Raw genomic sequence first — 16,399 nt, 5'->3', positions numbered from 1 at the left:
TGACAATAGCAATAACAATAATAACAACAATGATAAACAAGGGCAACAAAAGGGAAAAAATAGCCTCCGGGAGCAGTGGATTCATAGTGTAGGCACCGAGCCCCAGCGATAACCCTGGAGGAAAAAAAAAAGGAAAGAAAGAAAGAAAAGAAAATATTAAAGAGAGAGAATGCCATATCTAGACCTTATTCTGTGTCCCAGTCCCTAGCCAACCACAACCCAGGTACACAGAAAAGGGCTGAGCACATGGCAGGACTCTGTCATTTATAAATCTCAAGTTTCTTCCCCACTCTGGTTCTCAATTTCCCCATCTGGTCAGAGACAGGATGGGTTCCTTCTAGTTATGAAACTATAGGATGCTAGGAGGTGAGTTTACATTGGGAGGCGAGGGGGGAATTACACCTGAACCTGATTTGAATCCCAGCCTCTCCACTCACCAGGTGCCTGACAAAGGACTGACCCCTCTAGAGTCAGCATTAGGCTGGCCCCACCCAGGAGGATTGTCATGACCACTTAATGATGTTAAATAAGTAAGAAGCTGGCTGGTTTGTTGGAACACTGTGCTAATCATTTAATATCCATCATCTCTCTCTCTTTTTTTCTCTCTTTTAATCTGTCCAGAAAACAACACAACTGGTCCTGCTCTAACACTTGTTTAGAATGCATGAGTTGGTTCCAATGTGATTGATGGTATCAGGGCACGAGCGACGCGTAAGGTGAATTTCACATTTGCTTACGTATAATTTCATCTGCAGGAAACAAGGGAAGAATGTAAAAATCATGCCGCAGTGTAAAAATGGAACTCTGCAAGAATTTATAGAAACACTCACACACCTAAGCGCTCCCTGCCAGTGACCTCAGCTCTCCGGGTGCTCTGTGAACCACACCATTCACATCAGGTGTCAGATTTCAGGAGGCGTCCCCCCCCCACCCCCACTTAATAGCATAGGAATTTAGGGATGCCACCCATCTAGTGCCCACTTCCAAAAGCAAATCCAGGTTGCTTCCAAGTGACGCTCCACATTTATTGCACCCCTGAGGTATTTCTTAACCACACATGGGTAGGGTACACCAGCATGACCACCTTTGCAAGGTTCTTCTCTTTTGTGTGTGTATTGCAGATTTTTGGCTATGGACCCAGCTCTGTACCTTCCCACAATCCCTGTGGGTTTTACTGTGTGAGTTCACACAACACAGTGATTCTTTTTAGGTGTTAGAGCAGAACCAGCTGTTCTGTGGTCTCCGTTTTATTGCTGAGAAAACGAATGCCAAGTATGGGGGAGGTGGTTCAGTCACAAAACTTGCATGTTTGAGGCCCTGAGTTTGATTCCTAGCACCCCATATGCTGACACAGTGCTCTAGTTTTTCCTCTCTTTCATAAAATAACTCAATAAAAAGAAAAAAAACTAAGGCCAAAAGGTCACTTAGCAGAATGCCTGCACATGGTACTGATAGAACAATAATCACTAACCGTAGGCATTTGCTAAATGCCTACAACAAACCAGACTGTGGGTTAAATGCTGGAGACTTCAGGCGTGGAATGACAACCCTTCAGCTTCATTACTCGGGTGAGACCTTTCCTTTCATAGGATTCTCTAATTCCATTCCAGGCAGTTCACTTCCTAACAAAGTCCCAAAACCTAGATATAGACAAGGTACCCTGAGATAAAGCATATGTTCACATGTATTCATAAACTAGGGCAAAATATATACCTGAAAGCAAAAGTACACAATAGTCTGCAGTGAGTACCCCCCAACACTTCATCTGCACTATTCCAACCTTTAGGTCCATAATTGTTCAACAATTTTTTGGCTTTGTATGTTAACTCTCTTTTCAGCCACCAGGTTCCAGGTGTTAGGATGATGCCAACCAGACTTCCCTGGACAGATGACCCCACCAATATGTCCTGGAGCTCTGCTTCCCCAGAGACCCTGCCCCACTAGGGAAAGAGAGAGGCAGACTGGGAGTATGGATCAGCCAGTCAACACCCATGTTCAGCGGGGAAGCAATTACAGAAGCCAGACCTTCCACCTTCTGCATCTCACAATGACCTTGGGTCCATACTCCCAGAGGGATAAAGAATGGGAAAGCTATCAGGGGAGGGGATGGGATATGGAGATCCGGTGGTGGGAATTGTGTGGAGTTGTGCCCCTCCTATCCTACGGTTTTGTTAATGTCTCTTTTTTAAATAAATAAATAAATTTAAACAAAAAGAAAAAAAAAAAGAAAGATGTAGCTCATTTATCCTGATGCCCTTGGTGACTATGATCAGTATTACCACTGTGCTGCCGAGCAAACAGAGACAGAGAAGGTTGCCCAGCTTACAGTTACGTAGGGGCTGGACAGAAGGACAGGCAGACCCCATAAGCCCTGCTCTCATCTGCTTGAGATCCTGGGAGCCATTGTTCTTGGGGTCCAGGAAGAGGATTTATGGGGTACTCAACCACACAGATGTTAAAATAACCAAAAGGGAACAATGATATCTGGCCGGTTTCTGCTGAGGGGTTCTGAGCATATATAATAGTTATAGATGGGTCTAGATTCCACTCTGGCCAGAGTTTGGTATTCTGGGTGTTTGTTATTTGGACCAGACTTGGAAGAAAGGACTTGTTGCCAGATTTTACTGTTTCAAAAGCAATCAGAAATCTGACTTTTTAAGTGTGAGCTCTTTTGGTTTTTAGAAGTTAGCACAATTTTTTTTTTTTCCCTCTGGTGGAACTAGGGCTTTGCTAATGCACGATTTCATTGCCCAGAGCTACTTTTTCATTCAGATAGAGCAAGAGACACAGACACCACAGAGTCAAAGCTTCCACTGTGGCTCTAGCATCTCCACATGGTGTTAGGCCTGAGCCCGGGTCAAGCACGTGCAATGCAGGTCCTATCCTGGGTGAGCTAGCTCTCTAGCCCTAACACACACTTTAAAAATCACAAATAGATTTGTGTTCAGGAGAAAGCTTGTAGACCATCTATGGAACCTCTGTCCTTAACCACCATCTTCCTTGAATCCCTTATGCCAGGAGAGGAGAGTGTGAGAGATGGAGAAGGGGGTTTCCCTCCCCAGCCTCCCCCAGCACTCACTGTTTGATGCTGTTGATGGCATAACCCCTTCCCAGGCATTGATTGTGCCCTGCTCCCCATGGCATGCTGTAATTCTTCAGTCTCTTTCCATCCTTGTAAAAGTCTTTCTTCTCTGATCCATCTGGGTTCAGGAATCGGTTGTATCTAAATACCTGAAACAGCAAGAAGGCCCACCTCTGATTCCACCCCCAAGCATGCCTTCACAAAGGAAACTATGTGAAGATGTCCATCACAATCTTGCTTGGGGGATGGGAGGACTGGAAATCAGATTGAAATCATGTGGTAGGGGACTGCCATTTGAAAGGTTGAGGTTGGTCTGTATGTGCTAGCATGGGAAAAAAAATTAAGATTTGCTACTGTGTGGAAAAAAAGCATATTTTGGAATAGTTCACAGTACACTAATGCAACTGTGACCATCTACACCCACTTATTTATTCATATATATGCTGCATATACATTTGGAAAAACAAACAATAATAATAAATGGAATCATTATTAGGGTGGTCTAGGAAGCTGGAGAGGAATGAAGATAAAACACTTTTAAATGTACACATCTAGATTTAAAAATTATATAAGTACAATTTCACAATTGAAAACAAATACATTTAAATTATTTTAGAGGTTGTAGAGACAGCTCAACAGGTAGGGCATTGCTTTGCCATGCTCAGGTTTGAGTCCTGGCACCAGAGATGGCACTGTAGTCTTTCTCTTTTTGCCTCTGTCCAGAGTAGTAAAACTGTGCATGTGTGAGACACCTGTTCCCCCCTACACACACACACACACACACACACACACACACACACACACACACGCACACGCATGGCTAATTTTCTCTGGCTACACTGTAGATTGTTAAAGTGAGAAATATACCTAAACACAGGGCTTGACATAAAACAGGCAGGATCAGTGATTAGAAGATGGAAAGATGGATTGGTGGGTGGGTGGATGGATGATGGGTGGACACTGGATGCATGGATGAATATCTAGCATAGGCTGGTACATAGAAAGAACTGAAGTCTTGAAATTTGTGGTAGTTTGCCCAATCTCAAAGTTCAGATGGGAAATGTGTTGAGAAGTTGACATAAGGCTCAACTATCTCTTACAAAACACTTAGTGAGTACCAGTCACTGTGAAGGTCTTTCTTAAAGGATTTCATTTAATCTTCCTTGAAACCTTGTGAGGCAGGTGTTATTATGAGGCTAGGAAAAAGTGATGACAGCGAGGTAGGGTAACATGAGCCAACTCATATGGCAGACAAAGAGCACAGCCTGGCTGCCATGGAGATCTGTCTGATGCCAAAGCCACTGATTTCCCCATAAGGGTTGTGGTTTGCCACTTACCTCTGGGTCTGTGTAGATTTCTGGGTCCCTCTGGGGACTCAGAAAGGGAAAGAGGAGGAGGCGGTCACCTCGTCGGAGGGCGAATTCCCGCCCATCTGCCATGGGCAGGGCCAGGTCCACCATGACCTCTCGGGTGATGAAGGGGGCCGCTGTAAGCCTGAGGCTCTCATTCAGCACACTGTCTGCATGGGCAGGCACAAGAAGGGTCAGCAGCTGTCCTCCTGTCCTCTTGAGGGCCACCCGGCCCTCATTTTATACAAGAAAGTGGGGGGCAGGTTCAGAGAGTGTGTCTGACTCGTCCACCATCACAGAGAGATTGAAAAAGGCTGGTGGGTGACTGGCTGCTAGAGTCCCTCAGAGATCTTGGACTGAGGTTCAAGGGGGGCTGATTCCAGGAGAAGCTGGGAGAGAATATGGGAACCGGGGAAACAGCAGAGCAGGCAGGTGCCAGTATTGGTTCTTCCTGTCAATGAGCTATATTTCTTTCTGGAAATAGTTCACTGATCAAACTCTGGAGAAGCCCCCCCCCACCCCCCATTCACTTTCAGGAGTTGGGCTGATAATTCCACTCCCAAGTCCTGGTGCTGAGATGTCCTTGGTCAGTTGGTGCATCAAAACTCTCTGAACCCCATAAGTAATTGGTTCAAGAAGGGTGTGACTCAAATAGAGTCACTAAAACACTTTCCTGGGACTTTGGATGGAAAGGCTGTAGAGAGGCACACCCTCACTGGCCTGAGAGTCTGCAGCAGCTAGTGGCTGCTGTTTTTGCTCTTTTAAGGTTTACCTATTCACGAGAGAGAACCAGAGTGTACCTCTGGCATATGATGTGCACGGGGTAGAAGTGGAGACCTTGTGCACTCAAGTCCAGTACTTCACCCACTGTGCACCTTCTAGCCCAAAAGTGCAGGCAACTCTAGCTGGGTCCCAGGGGTGGGGAGAGGATGAATCTTAGTAGCGTTTAAAAGAATCTGTAACCAGGATTAGGAGATTGCTCAGTAGGCAGAACACACGCCATCTGGGTTTGATCTCTGGCACTACATAAGAGCATCATGGGTGATGAGAGTGCACTCTCCCTACCTCTTGGTTGGTCTCTATCCCTCTCTTTCTCTCTCTGTCTTTTCCTCTTCCTCTCTCTAATAATAGATACTTGGGCCAGGAGAATGATAAGTGATCTTTTGCTCATATGAGGCCTTCAGTTCGATCTCCAGGCCTGAATAAAAATAAATAAATAAATAAATAAATAAATAAATAAAACACCTCCAGGACCCATCCATCTATACTTGAAGAACCAATGGCTCTGGACTTTTTTTTTTTTTAACCTACATGCCCCCAATAAAGTTCATTTTCCACTTTGGTCAGTCTGAACTACTTCTATTGCTCTTTGAAACCAAGAATGTCTAACATGGGCAGATAACTGAGACAACTAAGGCATGAAATGTTAGGTCTCAGAAGATAGGAGGATCCCTACTGAGGGAACACTGATAGAGAACACTGATAGATGTGGCTGATGGGAGCCCATGTGGAGAAGGGCTAGGAGGACCCAGGGCCACCCAGTTTTTGGAGTCATCTTAGAGAGTCTCGCTGTCTCACCGAGCACAGGCAAGTTGTCCAAAACTCTCTGTGGGAGGGTGGTCATCTGCAAAACAGGCTGTTCCTCTTGTGAGAGTGAGTGCTCGAGCTCTGTGCGGACTGCGGCCAGGGCCTCAGGATTCTTGAGGAGGAAGAGCAGGAGCCAGAAGGCAGCAGGACCCATGTTCCCCTGCAAAGAAAAACAGCCTGTGAAGCCACTAAAGGGGCAGAGCTGGCAGGTGAGCTGACTGTGCCAAGGATGTGCCTTGTCAGGGCACTAAGGCTAGTAGGCCTGGGTTCCCACTCCTACCAAACATCTAGGCATCACCCTACGCCCCCCCCCCCCCCCCATGCCTATCTTCAGCTTCAGGACATGGGCAAAATTCTGCTTTGTGGTTTTGACAAAGCCCAATGCCTTCTTCCAGGTCATTCTTGCCATCCCCAACCTTGAGTAAAATCACTTTGTTGAAACTGAGACCACCTGGGTGATATATATCAGTTAAGATTATTGCTAACATAGGTGATATATATCAGTTGAGATTATTGCTAACACCTGAGGATGCTTGCATCCTAGAGCCCCCATTCTTAGCCATCTCCTAAACCTATAGCCCCCCCCCCCCAAATGTGACTTTGTATTTCTCCATATTAGAGAGGCAGAGGGTATTGAATTTGGGGTAAGTCATGTGACTTGTTTTGGCCAAGAGAATGAGGAGAAAATGATGGCACAGCTATCCCAAGTCTGGTCCTCAAGCTGTGTTTCTGCACGTCCAGCTAGCACGCCGAGGCTAGGATCTGATAGACTCATGGACGCAGCAACTGAGCCTAGTCTAGACCAGCTGATTTCCTGTGGATCCACAGATATGCAAGTTAAATGCTCATCAGTGTCTGCCACTGAGTTTCTTTGGCTGTTACCCAACAGGGAACTGATACAACAACTGAGTATCTGCCTTCAAATATTTCATGAAGGGAAAAAGCAAACCAACCATGACCCATGATGTCTGTGGCAGTTATTAGCTGCTTGAAGAAAAATCATCTCAAATTTTCTGATAACTAAATGACTAGAAAACTGGGTAGAATCTCTTGCTCCATGATGTTATCCTCAGCTGAACATTATTTCTCAGAGCTCAGTTCTGGTTTATGGTGGTGCCAGGGACTGAACCTGGGACCTGGGAGCCTCAGGCCTGGGCTGAATATTTTAAGACTCAGGGATATCTTGTGACTGAAATGTATATGTGGCACCTTGAAATGAGCTCAGAGCAGAATACCAACTAACCTGGATTGAGGGGAGGACCTTTGTCAATAACAAAGGACTGTCCTATCTAACTATAACAGGGAATATCAAAGCCATTAAACATCATGTTTACCCAGTAATTTACTCATAGACATAATCACACACAAACAAAAGGACATTTGCACAAAGATATTCATCAAAGTGCTGATCTGACTGCAAAAGACTAGAAGCAACCTCAATGGCCATCAATAGGAGATCAATGAGATAAGTAATGATGACTCACCACCATGTCTAGGATGATGATATAGGAAGACATTAAAATGAAGTCGACTCTGCATATTGATATGGATTACCCCCCAGGTGCCCTAAGGCATACAAACTATGAGATGCACAGTGGAAGTTCAGTGTGGTGCAGGTCTGCAAGTGTCTATATCTCTTCTCTCTCTCTCTCTCACCCCCTCTCCTCTCAATTTCTCTCTGTTCTATCAAATCAGATAGAAAGGAAAAAGGAGAAAAAAAAACTGGCTGCCAGGAGTGGTGGACTGGTAATGCCAGCACTGAGCTCTTGTGATAACTCTGTAGTTACATAAGTAAATAAATAAATGTCAAAAAATATTAAAATAACAAAACAGACAGAGCAGAGGATCCATCTGGCATATGTGCGCGCCAGCTGAAACTCCAAGCTCATGAATGCATGAAATGTGCTCTACCCACTGAGCCATATCCCTGTTCTTATAAACTGCTTGGATTGTTTATATGGATAGTACAGCACCTCTCCCTTCTTCCCCTTCTTCTTCTTCCCCTTCTTCTTCTTCTCCTCCTCCTCTTCCACCTTTTCCTCCTCCTTTTTCTCTTCTTTCTCTTTCTCCTCCTCCTCCTCCCTTTTCTTCTCCTTCTTCTCCTCCTCCTCTTTCTCCTTCTTCTTCCTCTCCTCCTCTTTCTCCTTCTCCTCTTTCTCCTCCTTCTCCGTCTTCTCTTTCTCTTCTGTCTCCTCCCTCTTCTCCTTCTTTTCTTTCTCCTCCCTCTCCTCCTCCTTCTCCTCTTTCTCCTCCTTCCCCTTCTCCTCCTCCCCCTTCTCCTCCTCCTTCTCCTCCTCCTTCTCCTTCTTCTTCATTTTCAGTCACTGGGGCTTGATGTTGGCACTATGAATCCACCACTTCTGGTGACCATTTTTTGTTTGTTTTTTGCTAAGAGAAAGAGAAATTGAGAGGGGAGGGTAGATAGAGAGAAGGAGAGAAATACAGACACATGCAGACCTGCTTCACCTCTTGTGAGCTGACTCCCCTGCTGGGGTTTGAGCGGGTCCAACCGGGATGGATCCCTGTGTAGGTCCTTGTGCTTTGTACTATGTGTGATCGCCATGTCCCACCCCCAATAGTGAAATTTTTATGTGATACCAACTAAACGATTTTTACTTTATCCCCAATGACATGGAGAAATGGCATGCTGAATGCAATGTTAAGTAAAATCAGAAACTGAATCTTAAAAGTACACGGTACAGGGAGAGGCAGTGAAGGCATGAGTGGTGGTGAGATGGCTTCTTTAGAGTCCAGGAATTCATCACCACAAAGGGGCCACACCCCTTCATTTTATCCTCCCGCCAAACAGGCAGCATTGACATTTTTTTTTTCTTTTTTTGCCACCAGTTACTGCTGGAGCTCCATACTACAGATCCATTGCTCCCAGATGCCATATTCATCTTTCCTTCCTCCCTTCCTCTCTTTCTTTTCTTGCTTCTTTTTCTTCCTTCCTTTCACTACTTTCTTTGATTGCTCAGGAAACTTCACCCCTGCCAGGGGGGACTGGAAGCTTGAACCTGGGTCCTTGTGCATGGTAACATATGCACTGTACCAAGTGTGTTTCAGCCTAGTCCTGCATTAGCACATCTTATACTGAAAAGAAAAAAAAAGGAGAGAAAAAAAGAAGGAAAGAAAGAAAGAAGGGAAGGGAGGGAGAGAGGAAGAAAGGGAGGAAGGGAGAAGGAAAATTAAACATGTCCTAGTCTCAACCTTATTCCCAATGTCTGTGTCCCTTTAGGTTAGGGACCTCTAGGCTGCCAGGGAGATGTGCTGGGAAAGTCTTGAACTTGAACCAGGTAAAAGCTGGGTTCAAATATCACCTCCTCACTTTTTGTGACTTTGACTTTTATCAAGAGACTCCTGCTCTGGAGCTCAGAATCTCCCTCCTGGTAAAATGGGGATAACAGTCTTGCTCCTGGAGTGACCACAAGGGCTCACTAGACCAATGCAACCAACTCTCCTGTGCTGGGCATAGAATCAGTGCTCAGAAGTGTTTCCCTGTTCTCAATGGTCCTTTCCTCAGGCAGGAAACTAGGATTCTCTTGGAGATTTCCTCTAGAATCTCAGGTCCAGCTGAGATAAGCAAGGTCACCTGCTGTCCATCACTTACATAGCCAGGGTACTGGAGGCGATAAATAATTCAGCTTTGGGTTAATTCAGCTCCAAGGCTATTTTATCTTGCCTGAATGGTTAGATGGGGGGCCCTGATCACTATCTACAAAGCAGGAATGGGGCACAGTTGCTCAGCTCTCTCTGCTTTCAGAAAGACACTACGACAATTTAGGATGTGACAAAGATTGCTTTCCATCCAGCTGCACAGGTGTGTGTGTGTGTGTGTGTGTATACACAATCATATGACTATGTGATCAACTTGTGACACAAGATCATGAATTTAATGCCCAGAAACTGACGTATCTTCAGTGGGGCCTTGCATGAGTCTACCTAGCAGGAAATTTCCAGTCTGACCTCATACCTTAACAGTCCAGCCAAAGTCTATGACTCAACCACCTCTCTTCTCTACTTTTATTTATTTTTTAATTTATTATTATTATTTATTTTCCCTTTTGTTGCCATTGTTGTTGTTTTTATGTTGTTGTTGTTGTTGAAGTCGTCGTTGTTGGATAGGACAGAGAGAAATGAAGAGGGGAGGGGAAGACAGAGGGGGAGAGAAAGACAGACACCTGCAGACCTATTTCACCGCCTGTGAAGTAACTCCCCTGTAGGTGGGGAGCCAGGGCTGGAACCGGGTTCCTTAAGCCGGTCCTTGCGCTTCGCGCTACGTGCACTTAACCCACTTTTCTACCACCTGACCCCCTCTTCTCTAGTTTTATCGTCAATGATGGAAGCCAACTTCCAGGGGGCAGACTTGGTGCTTGTGGGCTCGCATGCGCCCCCTTGTGGCCTCCTATTTGCACTGTGGGACCGAAGGATGCTTGCAGTCCCCACTTGTGGGATTCCACTTCCTCACTTCTGGGTAAAAGCTCCTCATTTTCCTTTGGAGAATGACCTCCACTTTTACTCCAAGGTCAAATGGATTTCCTGGAGCTCGGCCCACCCTCTTCAGCTCTCAGATGTGCCCATGTGGCCCTCACATGTCTGTGAGCCCCGGACTTGGGATTTGTGCTACAAAGAGGGCAACAAAGCCTTCTTGAACCTGCAATCTGGTAGCCATCAGCCCCTGCTATTTCCTGGGCAAGACCAGCTAGGGCTAAAGCCATCAGAGAAGGAAGCAGAGCTCAGGAATAGGAGATTGTATTTCTTTTCCAATATATGTTTTTTGTAATTAGATAAATTGGTTTTGGGACTGGATGGTGGTACATCCAATTGAAAGCACACATTACCATGTGCAAGGAACTGGGTTCAAGCCCCCACTACCCAGATGCAGGGGGGGGACACTTGACTACTGGTGAACAAGTACTACAGGTCTCTCTTTATCTCTCTCCCTCTCTTCCTTGTCCCTCTCATTTTCTCTTTCACATGGTCCTATCTCTGTCCTAGCAAGTAAAAAATGAAAAAAAGGCCTCCGAGAGTAGTAAATTCATTGGTGCAGGCTCTGAGCCCTAGTGATAACTCTGGTGACAAAATAAAATAAAATAAAATAAAATGGCTTTAAGGGAATAAAAATAAATGCCCAAAGTGCAATGCAGTATCCTGAAAGTACAAAGGGACAGTAGTATAAAGACCAAGGAAATCTGAGCTATATGGAGACTTTTATTTTTTAACTTCTTATTTTTCAGACTCTTTCTTTTTTATGATTTATTATTTATTTTGGACAGAGATAGAAATTGAAAGGGACTGGGGAAGAGACACCTACAGCATTGCTTCACCACTCCAGAAACTTCCCTTCTTAGATGGAGACTGGAGGCTTGACTCCGAGTCCTTAAGCACTATAGTGTGTGCACTTCACCAAGTGTGCCACTGCCTGGCCCTATAGACCTTTAGTTAATGGTAATACACCATGCTCACTTTTGAGTTTTTAATAAATGCACTGTGGTTAGATAAAAATGTTAATTTAGGAGAGGCTGGGTGAAGGGTATTTGGGGACTCTGTACTATTTTTGCAACTTTCCTATAATCTAACATTATATTGGGGGAAACAATTACAGACAGAAAAAGAAAAAAAAGTAAAAAGGAAGCTTATCCCACAAAGTCATTATCCGTATTCTTCTCTTTATGGTGAAACTGGAATTGAGAAAAGTGAGGGGACTTGTTCTTGGTCACATAACTAGTGACCAATAGAGCTAAGATTCCACCTAAGTCTGACTCCAAACACCACCTTAATGCTTTTCACCACCCATGTCCTGAGCATCTCAGATGAACTGTCTACAGACGCAGCAGCCCCTGTACCCTCATATTACTCTCTTCCCTGCACTCAGCCCCCTGTCCCCCCCACCCCCCCACCCCCCATCAAGGACAACTTAGGACGTGCTGGAACCATGGAACCTGGTTAAAAGCATATGATCAGGGCTGAAGGCCAAGTCATTTGTGGGTTGGGATAGAAATGAAACTTGGTTGATGGGGCTGAGCATCTGGACACTTAGCGTGTCAGACCTGACATTACCAGGACCAAGAGAGTATCCACTGCCCTTATAATGACTCTCAGCTGGGGGGATAGCCTGGGCCATCATGTGCACACTCCTCACCCCAATCCATGAGCTCAGGAAGAGTCTTCTTACCTGTCTGAATTCCAGGTGCTGTCAAAGACTTAACCTCAGAAGAGAAGCTATCCCTAGCTCAAGCTCCCTGCCCTCCTCAGATCAGCATCAAAGGTTGTTCCTTGGAACCCCTGGCACTTAAGCCCCCCAGGCCAGCAACCAGTTCTGCTGATGGAGGGCATTTCCACGAGAAATTGTGGGGACAGCCTCTGCCCATAAATATGTTATTAGGCACTAATGGGGCCCCAACAGCTGATTCAACTCAGCCCCCACCCCCTTGCCAGCCTCTGCCTACGAGGACAGTTAATGGCTCTGAGAGAAAACTAAAAATAAGTTACAAGTCGATGGGAGAGGAATTACCCAGCAACATCAGCTGGTGTAGCTGTCATGGTCAAGGTGGGGCCAAAAGAAGGCAGGGCCTAGAGGGGTGCAGGGCAGGAACAGACCTGCAGTTGAGCTTCTTCAGCCCTGCCCTTTCTCACCCCTATATCCAGCCCATTACCACATCCACTGGCACTGTCTTCCCTTTGTTTCTACCCACTTTCTCATCACCTGCAGAGCTACTACAGCCTGGCCCTATCACTGGTGTCTCCTCATTGGTGTCTTAGTTTTGCTCTTGTTTTTCTGTTTTTGTTTTTCCAACCCTCTCTGCCCTTGTTTCTTGATTCCTGTCCACCTCTGCTCAAGACCCTCGAAGGGGTCCCACATAACCCAGAGAAAAATCTCACCCAGCACCTTCCATCATCTCCCTCAGTCCCATTCCCTGTTCTTGGCTTCTGTTGCCCAATCCCAGGGCCATTGCTGGACATTTCTGGAACCATCCGTTCCACCCCGGTTCCATGGCTGCCAGTTCTTAGCAACATCGTCCCGCCAGATATTCGTCGGGATGCGGCATCATCTAAGTTCATTTCCCACGTCTACGCTCGACCGGACCTGCCAATATACGCGGATATCTTCGCCCACCCTGTCCAACGTTTGACGTCTCGGCACCCAATCTGGTCCCCTATGCCTACACTGAACTTCTCTGTTCCAGTCTCTTGGAAACAGAGTTGGCAGTCAGCTGAGGTAAAGAACAAACACCTCATCACAGACCCCTGCAAGCGTCAACCCGGCTTTGACCTAGCACGTTATGATCGGGCCCTCCTCAATCGCTATCGAACAGGCCATGGCCGGTGCGCCGCTATGTTCCATCGCTGGGGAGCCAGAGACGACCCGAACTGCCCCTGCGGCTACAGACAGACTATGACCCACATAGTCAACGACTGCCACCTCTCCAGATTCAAAGGAGGTCTGGAAACTTTACATCAGGCTCAACCTGACGCTGTTGACTGGCTACGGAAGAAGGGCAAACGCTAGAAGAAGGGCCATTGCATATACTACTCCCTCCACCTAGAATACTCTACCCCCACCACCCTACAGTCTCCAAGCCCATCAAGTTAGTTCCTTCTTACCACCTAGAGCTCAGTTCAGATATCTCCTCCTGAGAGAGGTCGAGTGCCTTGGCTAGAGCAGATCTCTTGGGGTCCCTCTCTCCATGACTCTGTCTTATATCCTGCATGGCATCTAAAACACCCTGTATAGATAGATGTTTCTTGACTATCCATTGTCCCCCTCAATCTTAGCTGAGACATATGCAGCACAAAGTAGAGAGTGATTGAGGCCTGTGGTAAGGATTTGATGAGACTTATTAAATAATTTTTCCAAATAATTGGTCTTCACACTTCAATCATGTCAGGGTCATGAACAACAATAAAAGGCATGTGGGAGATAGTACAAATACTATGCAGAAAGGCTTTCATGGCTTGAGGCTCTGAGGTTCCAGGATCAATTCCCTGCACTACCATAAGCTAGAGCTGAGCAATGCTCTGGTTAAAAACAAAACAAACAAAAAAAGCCAGTAGGGCTAAGCAGATGGTTGAGTACACATGTTACCACGTGCAAAGACCCAAGTTCAAGCCCCCCCACACCCCCACCTTCAGGGGGAAGCTTTGTGAGTGGTGAAGTGTTGCAGGTATCTCTTTTTTCTCTCCCTCTGCATTTTCCCTTTCCTCTCAATTTATCTATCAAAAATTTAAAAAATGAAAAAATTAGGTTAAAAATAAATATTTCTTTAAAAAATAAGCAAGCAAATAAACAAAAACAATAATCAGTGAAGGCACAGTAACTATTCCCTATTACAGAAAAATCAGAAAGCAAAGTCCATTGTATGACTCTGAGCTGGATAATGAATCAAAATGAGCCATAAAGGACACTGTTGGGAATGTAGGCCACGCTGGAATATGGACTGTAGACAAGTTAATTATCTGGGCTAATTGTCCTGGATTTGATCATTGTGCTGTGGTTATATCAGAAGACAGTCTTACTCCTAGGAGATGCCCACTGAATAATCAGAGGCAAAGCGTCACAGTGTCTGCAGCTAATCTCAACTGGCTCAATAATCATGGCAGGATAGGGGAGAAGGAAAATATGGCAAAATATTAAAAATGCAAGAACTGAGGTGAAATGTCTATCAGTTCACCACACTGTGTGTACAGCTTTTCCTGAAGTTTGAGATTTTCCCAAATTAAGAAAACTGAGTGAATGAACACATTCAGGACACTGAGACTAGCAAGTGTGAGTCTGTGCACATAACCCACACCACAAACAAACACCTACATTCACTCATGTACAGACATACGCTCACTCACATGTGCAGCTGCAGGTGTCCAGCACACCACACACACGCACCACCACACGCCCCTGCCCACCTGTGTGGCCCAGAGCTGCAGCACCAACGCCCGTGCCCGCATCTCCTCCGACACGCCTATCTCCTCCAGGTGCAGCAGGTAGCTCTCCAGCCAGCTGCTCCTGTGCGCCCGGGAGGCCAGTCTGGCCGGGGCCAGCAGCTTCCACAGGCGGCTTTTGACCCTGCACATGAGGTCCTTGTCCCCTGCAGAGACAGAACAGAGAGGGTATAGGTTACAGATCCACCCCTAGTCTGGTACCCCTGGCCCTGACTTCCCATGAAGTTAAGGGTCTTCTCAGCGTCATTTCATGGGGGTGGGGAGTTTCTCTAGGAAGAAGGTTTTAAGGACAAGGTCCGCCCCCACACCCTGGCTAGGTTCGCCTTTAAATATTGATACACTAAATTCTCTGACTCATGCTCAATAGAAAGGAACAAGGAGCCCTTATCTGTTTTAGTCACCTGTGTCTCCAGCAGCAAGTGCTCAATAAATGTACCTGAGACAAATGATATTTCCTCCCACCAAGGGAACAACAGGAACAATAAGCAACAGCCTTCAGGCTCAATGCAGCTAACTCAGGAGACACCAGAGACAACTCAACTCATTAGGTAGAGACAGATGGTCAAACTCACTGCCTCCAACGAAAGCAAGTAAAAGCCACAAGGGATGAGAACCAGACAGAGGCCATGGGGAACAGGAGGGACACTAGGTCCCTAATTAGCTCCACTCCTTCAGGCCTGAGGAAGAAGCATAGCTCAGCAGGTTCAGGGAGCTGGAACTATCAGGAACTAAAAATCCAGGTGTTCATTGGCATTTTCTTTTATTTATTTATTTATTTATTTTTTTCTTTCTTTCTTTCTTTCTTTCTTTCTTTCTTTCATTACTTTTATTATCACCAGGGTTATTGAGGAAGCTCAGTGCCTACACAACTAATCCACCACTCCTAATTTTTTCCTTTGATAGGACAGAGAGAAATTGAGAAGGGAGAGGGAGATTGAAAGGAAGAGGCAGAGGGACTCCTGTAGTACTTGCTTCGCTGCTTGTGAAGCTTCCCCCAATAGGTGGGAGGTGGGGCTCAAACATGGGTCCTTGAGCATGTTAATGTGTGAGGGTAGTCCTTGAGCTATTTCAGGAAGTCATATATGAAAGGGAGCAGTTCCAAGTTTTATTATTATTGAAATTGTAATGATAGAGGATAGAATGTTATTATTAATATATAACTTAACTAGGTGCATCACCACTGGATCCAGCATTTTCTTTTTAAAGTGGTATCTAAGCAAGAATTTTTATTTTAAATCACTGTCAGGCCACAGGAGCAGCTCTGAAGGTCAGCCCTGACACACAGATCGTGAGTTTGCAGTCAACCTTATATGAACAACTGTGTGTGTGCTCTGTGAACCATATGAGAGAAAGTTCTCTGTGTATAGACCTGGGCCCACAGAGGCAGACTGTTATGAGAATAAGTACAAGCAGTTATTATTTCTATGTTGTGCTGACACTATAA

General features: G+C 45.7%; 1 protein-coding gene across 2 annotated transcripts in view; it reads right to left on the bottom strand.

Annotated features, from left to right (window-relative positions):
• The window catches only part of PTGIS (prostaglandin I2 synthase), a 52,722-nt gene that overhangs the window by 1,870 nt on the left and 34,453 nt on the right, over positions 1–16,399 (bottom strand). For both annotated transcript variants that reach the window (XM_007533207.3, XM_060185600.1), the window contains 4 exons: positions 14,920–15,101; positions 6,010–6,178; positions 4,420–4,601; positions 3,080–3,231 (listed from right to left, as the gene is read on the bottom strand). In XM_007533207.3, coding sequence (XP_007533269.1) covers positions 3,080–3,231; positions 4,420–4,601; positions 6,010–6,178; positions 14,920–15,101 — 685 coding nt within the window. The remainder of the gene's footprint in view (positions 1–3,079; positions 3,232–4,419; positions 4,602–6,009; positions 6,179–14,919; positions 15,102–16,399) is intronic.

This window comes from Erinaceus europaeus, chromosome 1, assembly GCF_950295315.1.
Source record: "Erinaceus europaeus chromosome 1, mEriEur2.1, whole genome shotgun sequence".
In the NCBI taxonomy this organism is placed as follows: Eukaryota; Metazoa; Chordata; class Mammalia; order Eulipotyphla; family Erinaceidae; genus Erinaceus; species Erinaceus europaeus.
This window is presented reverse-complemented; position numbering and strand designations above follow the sequence as displayed.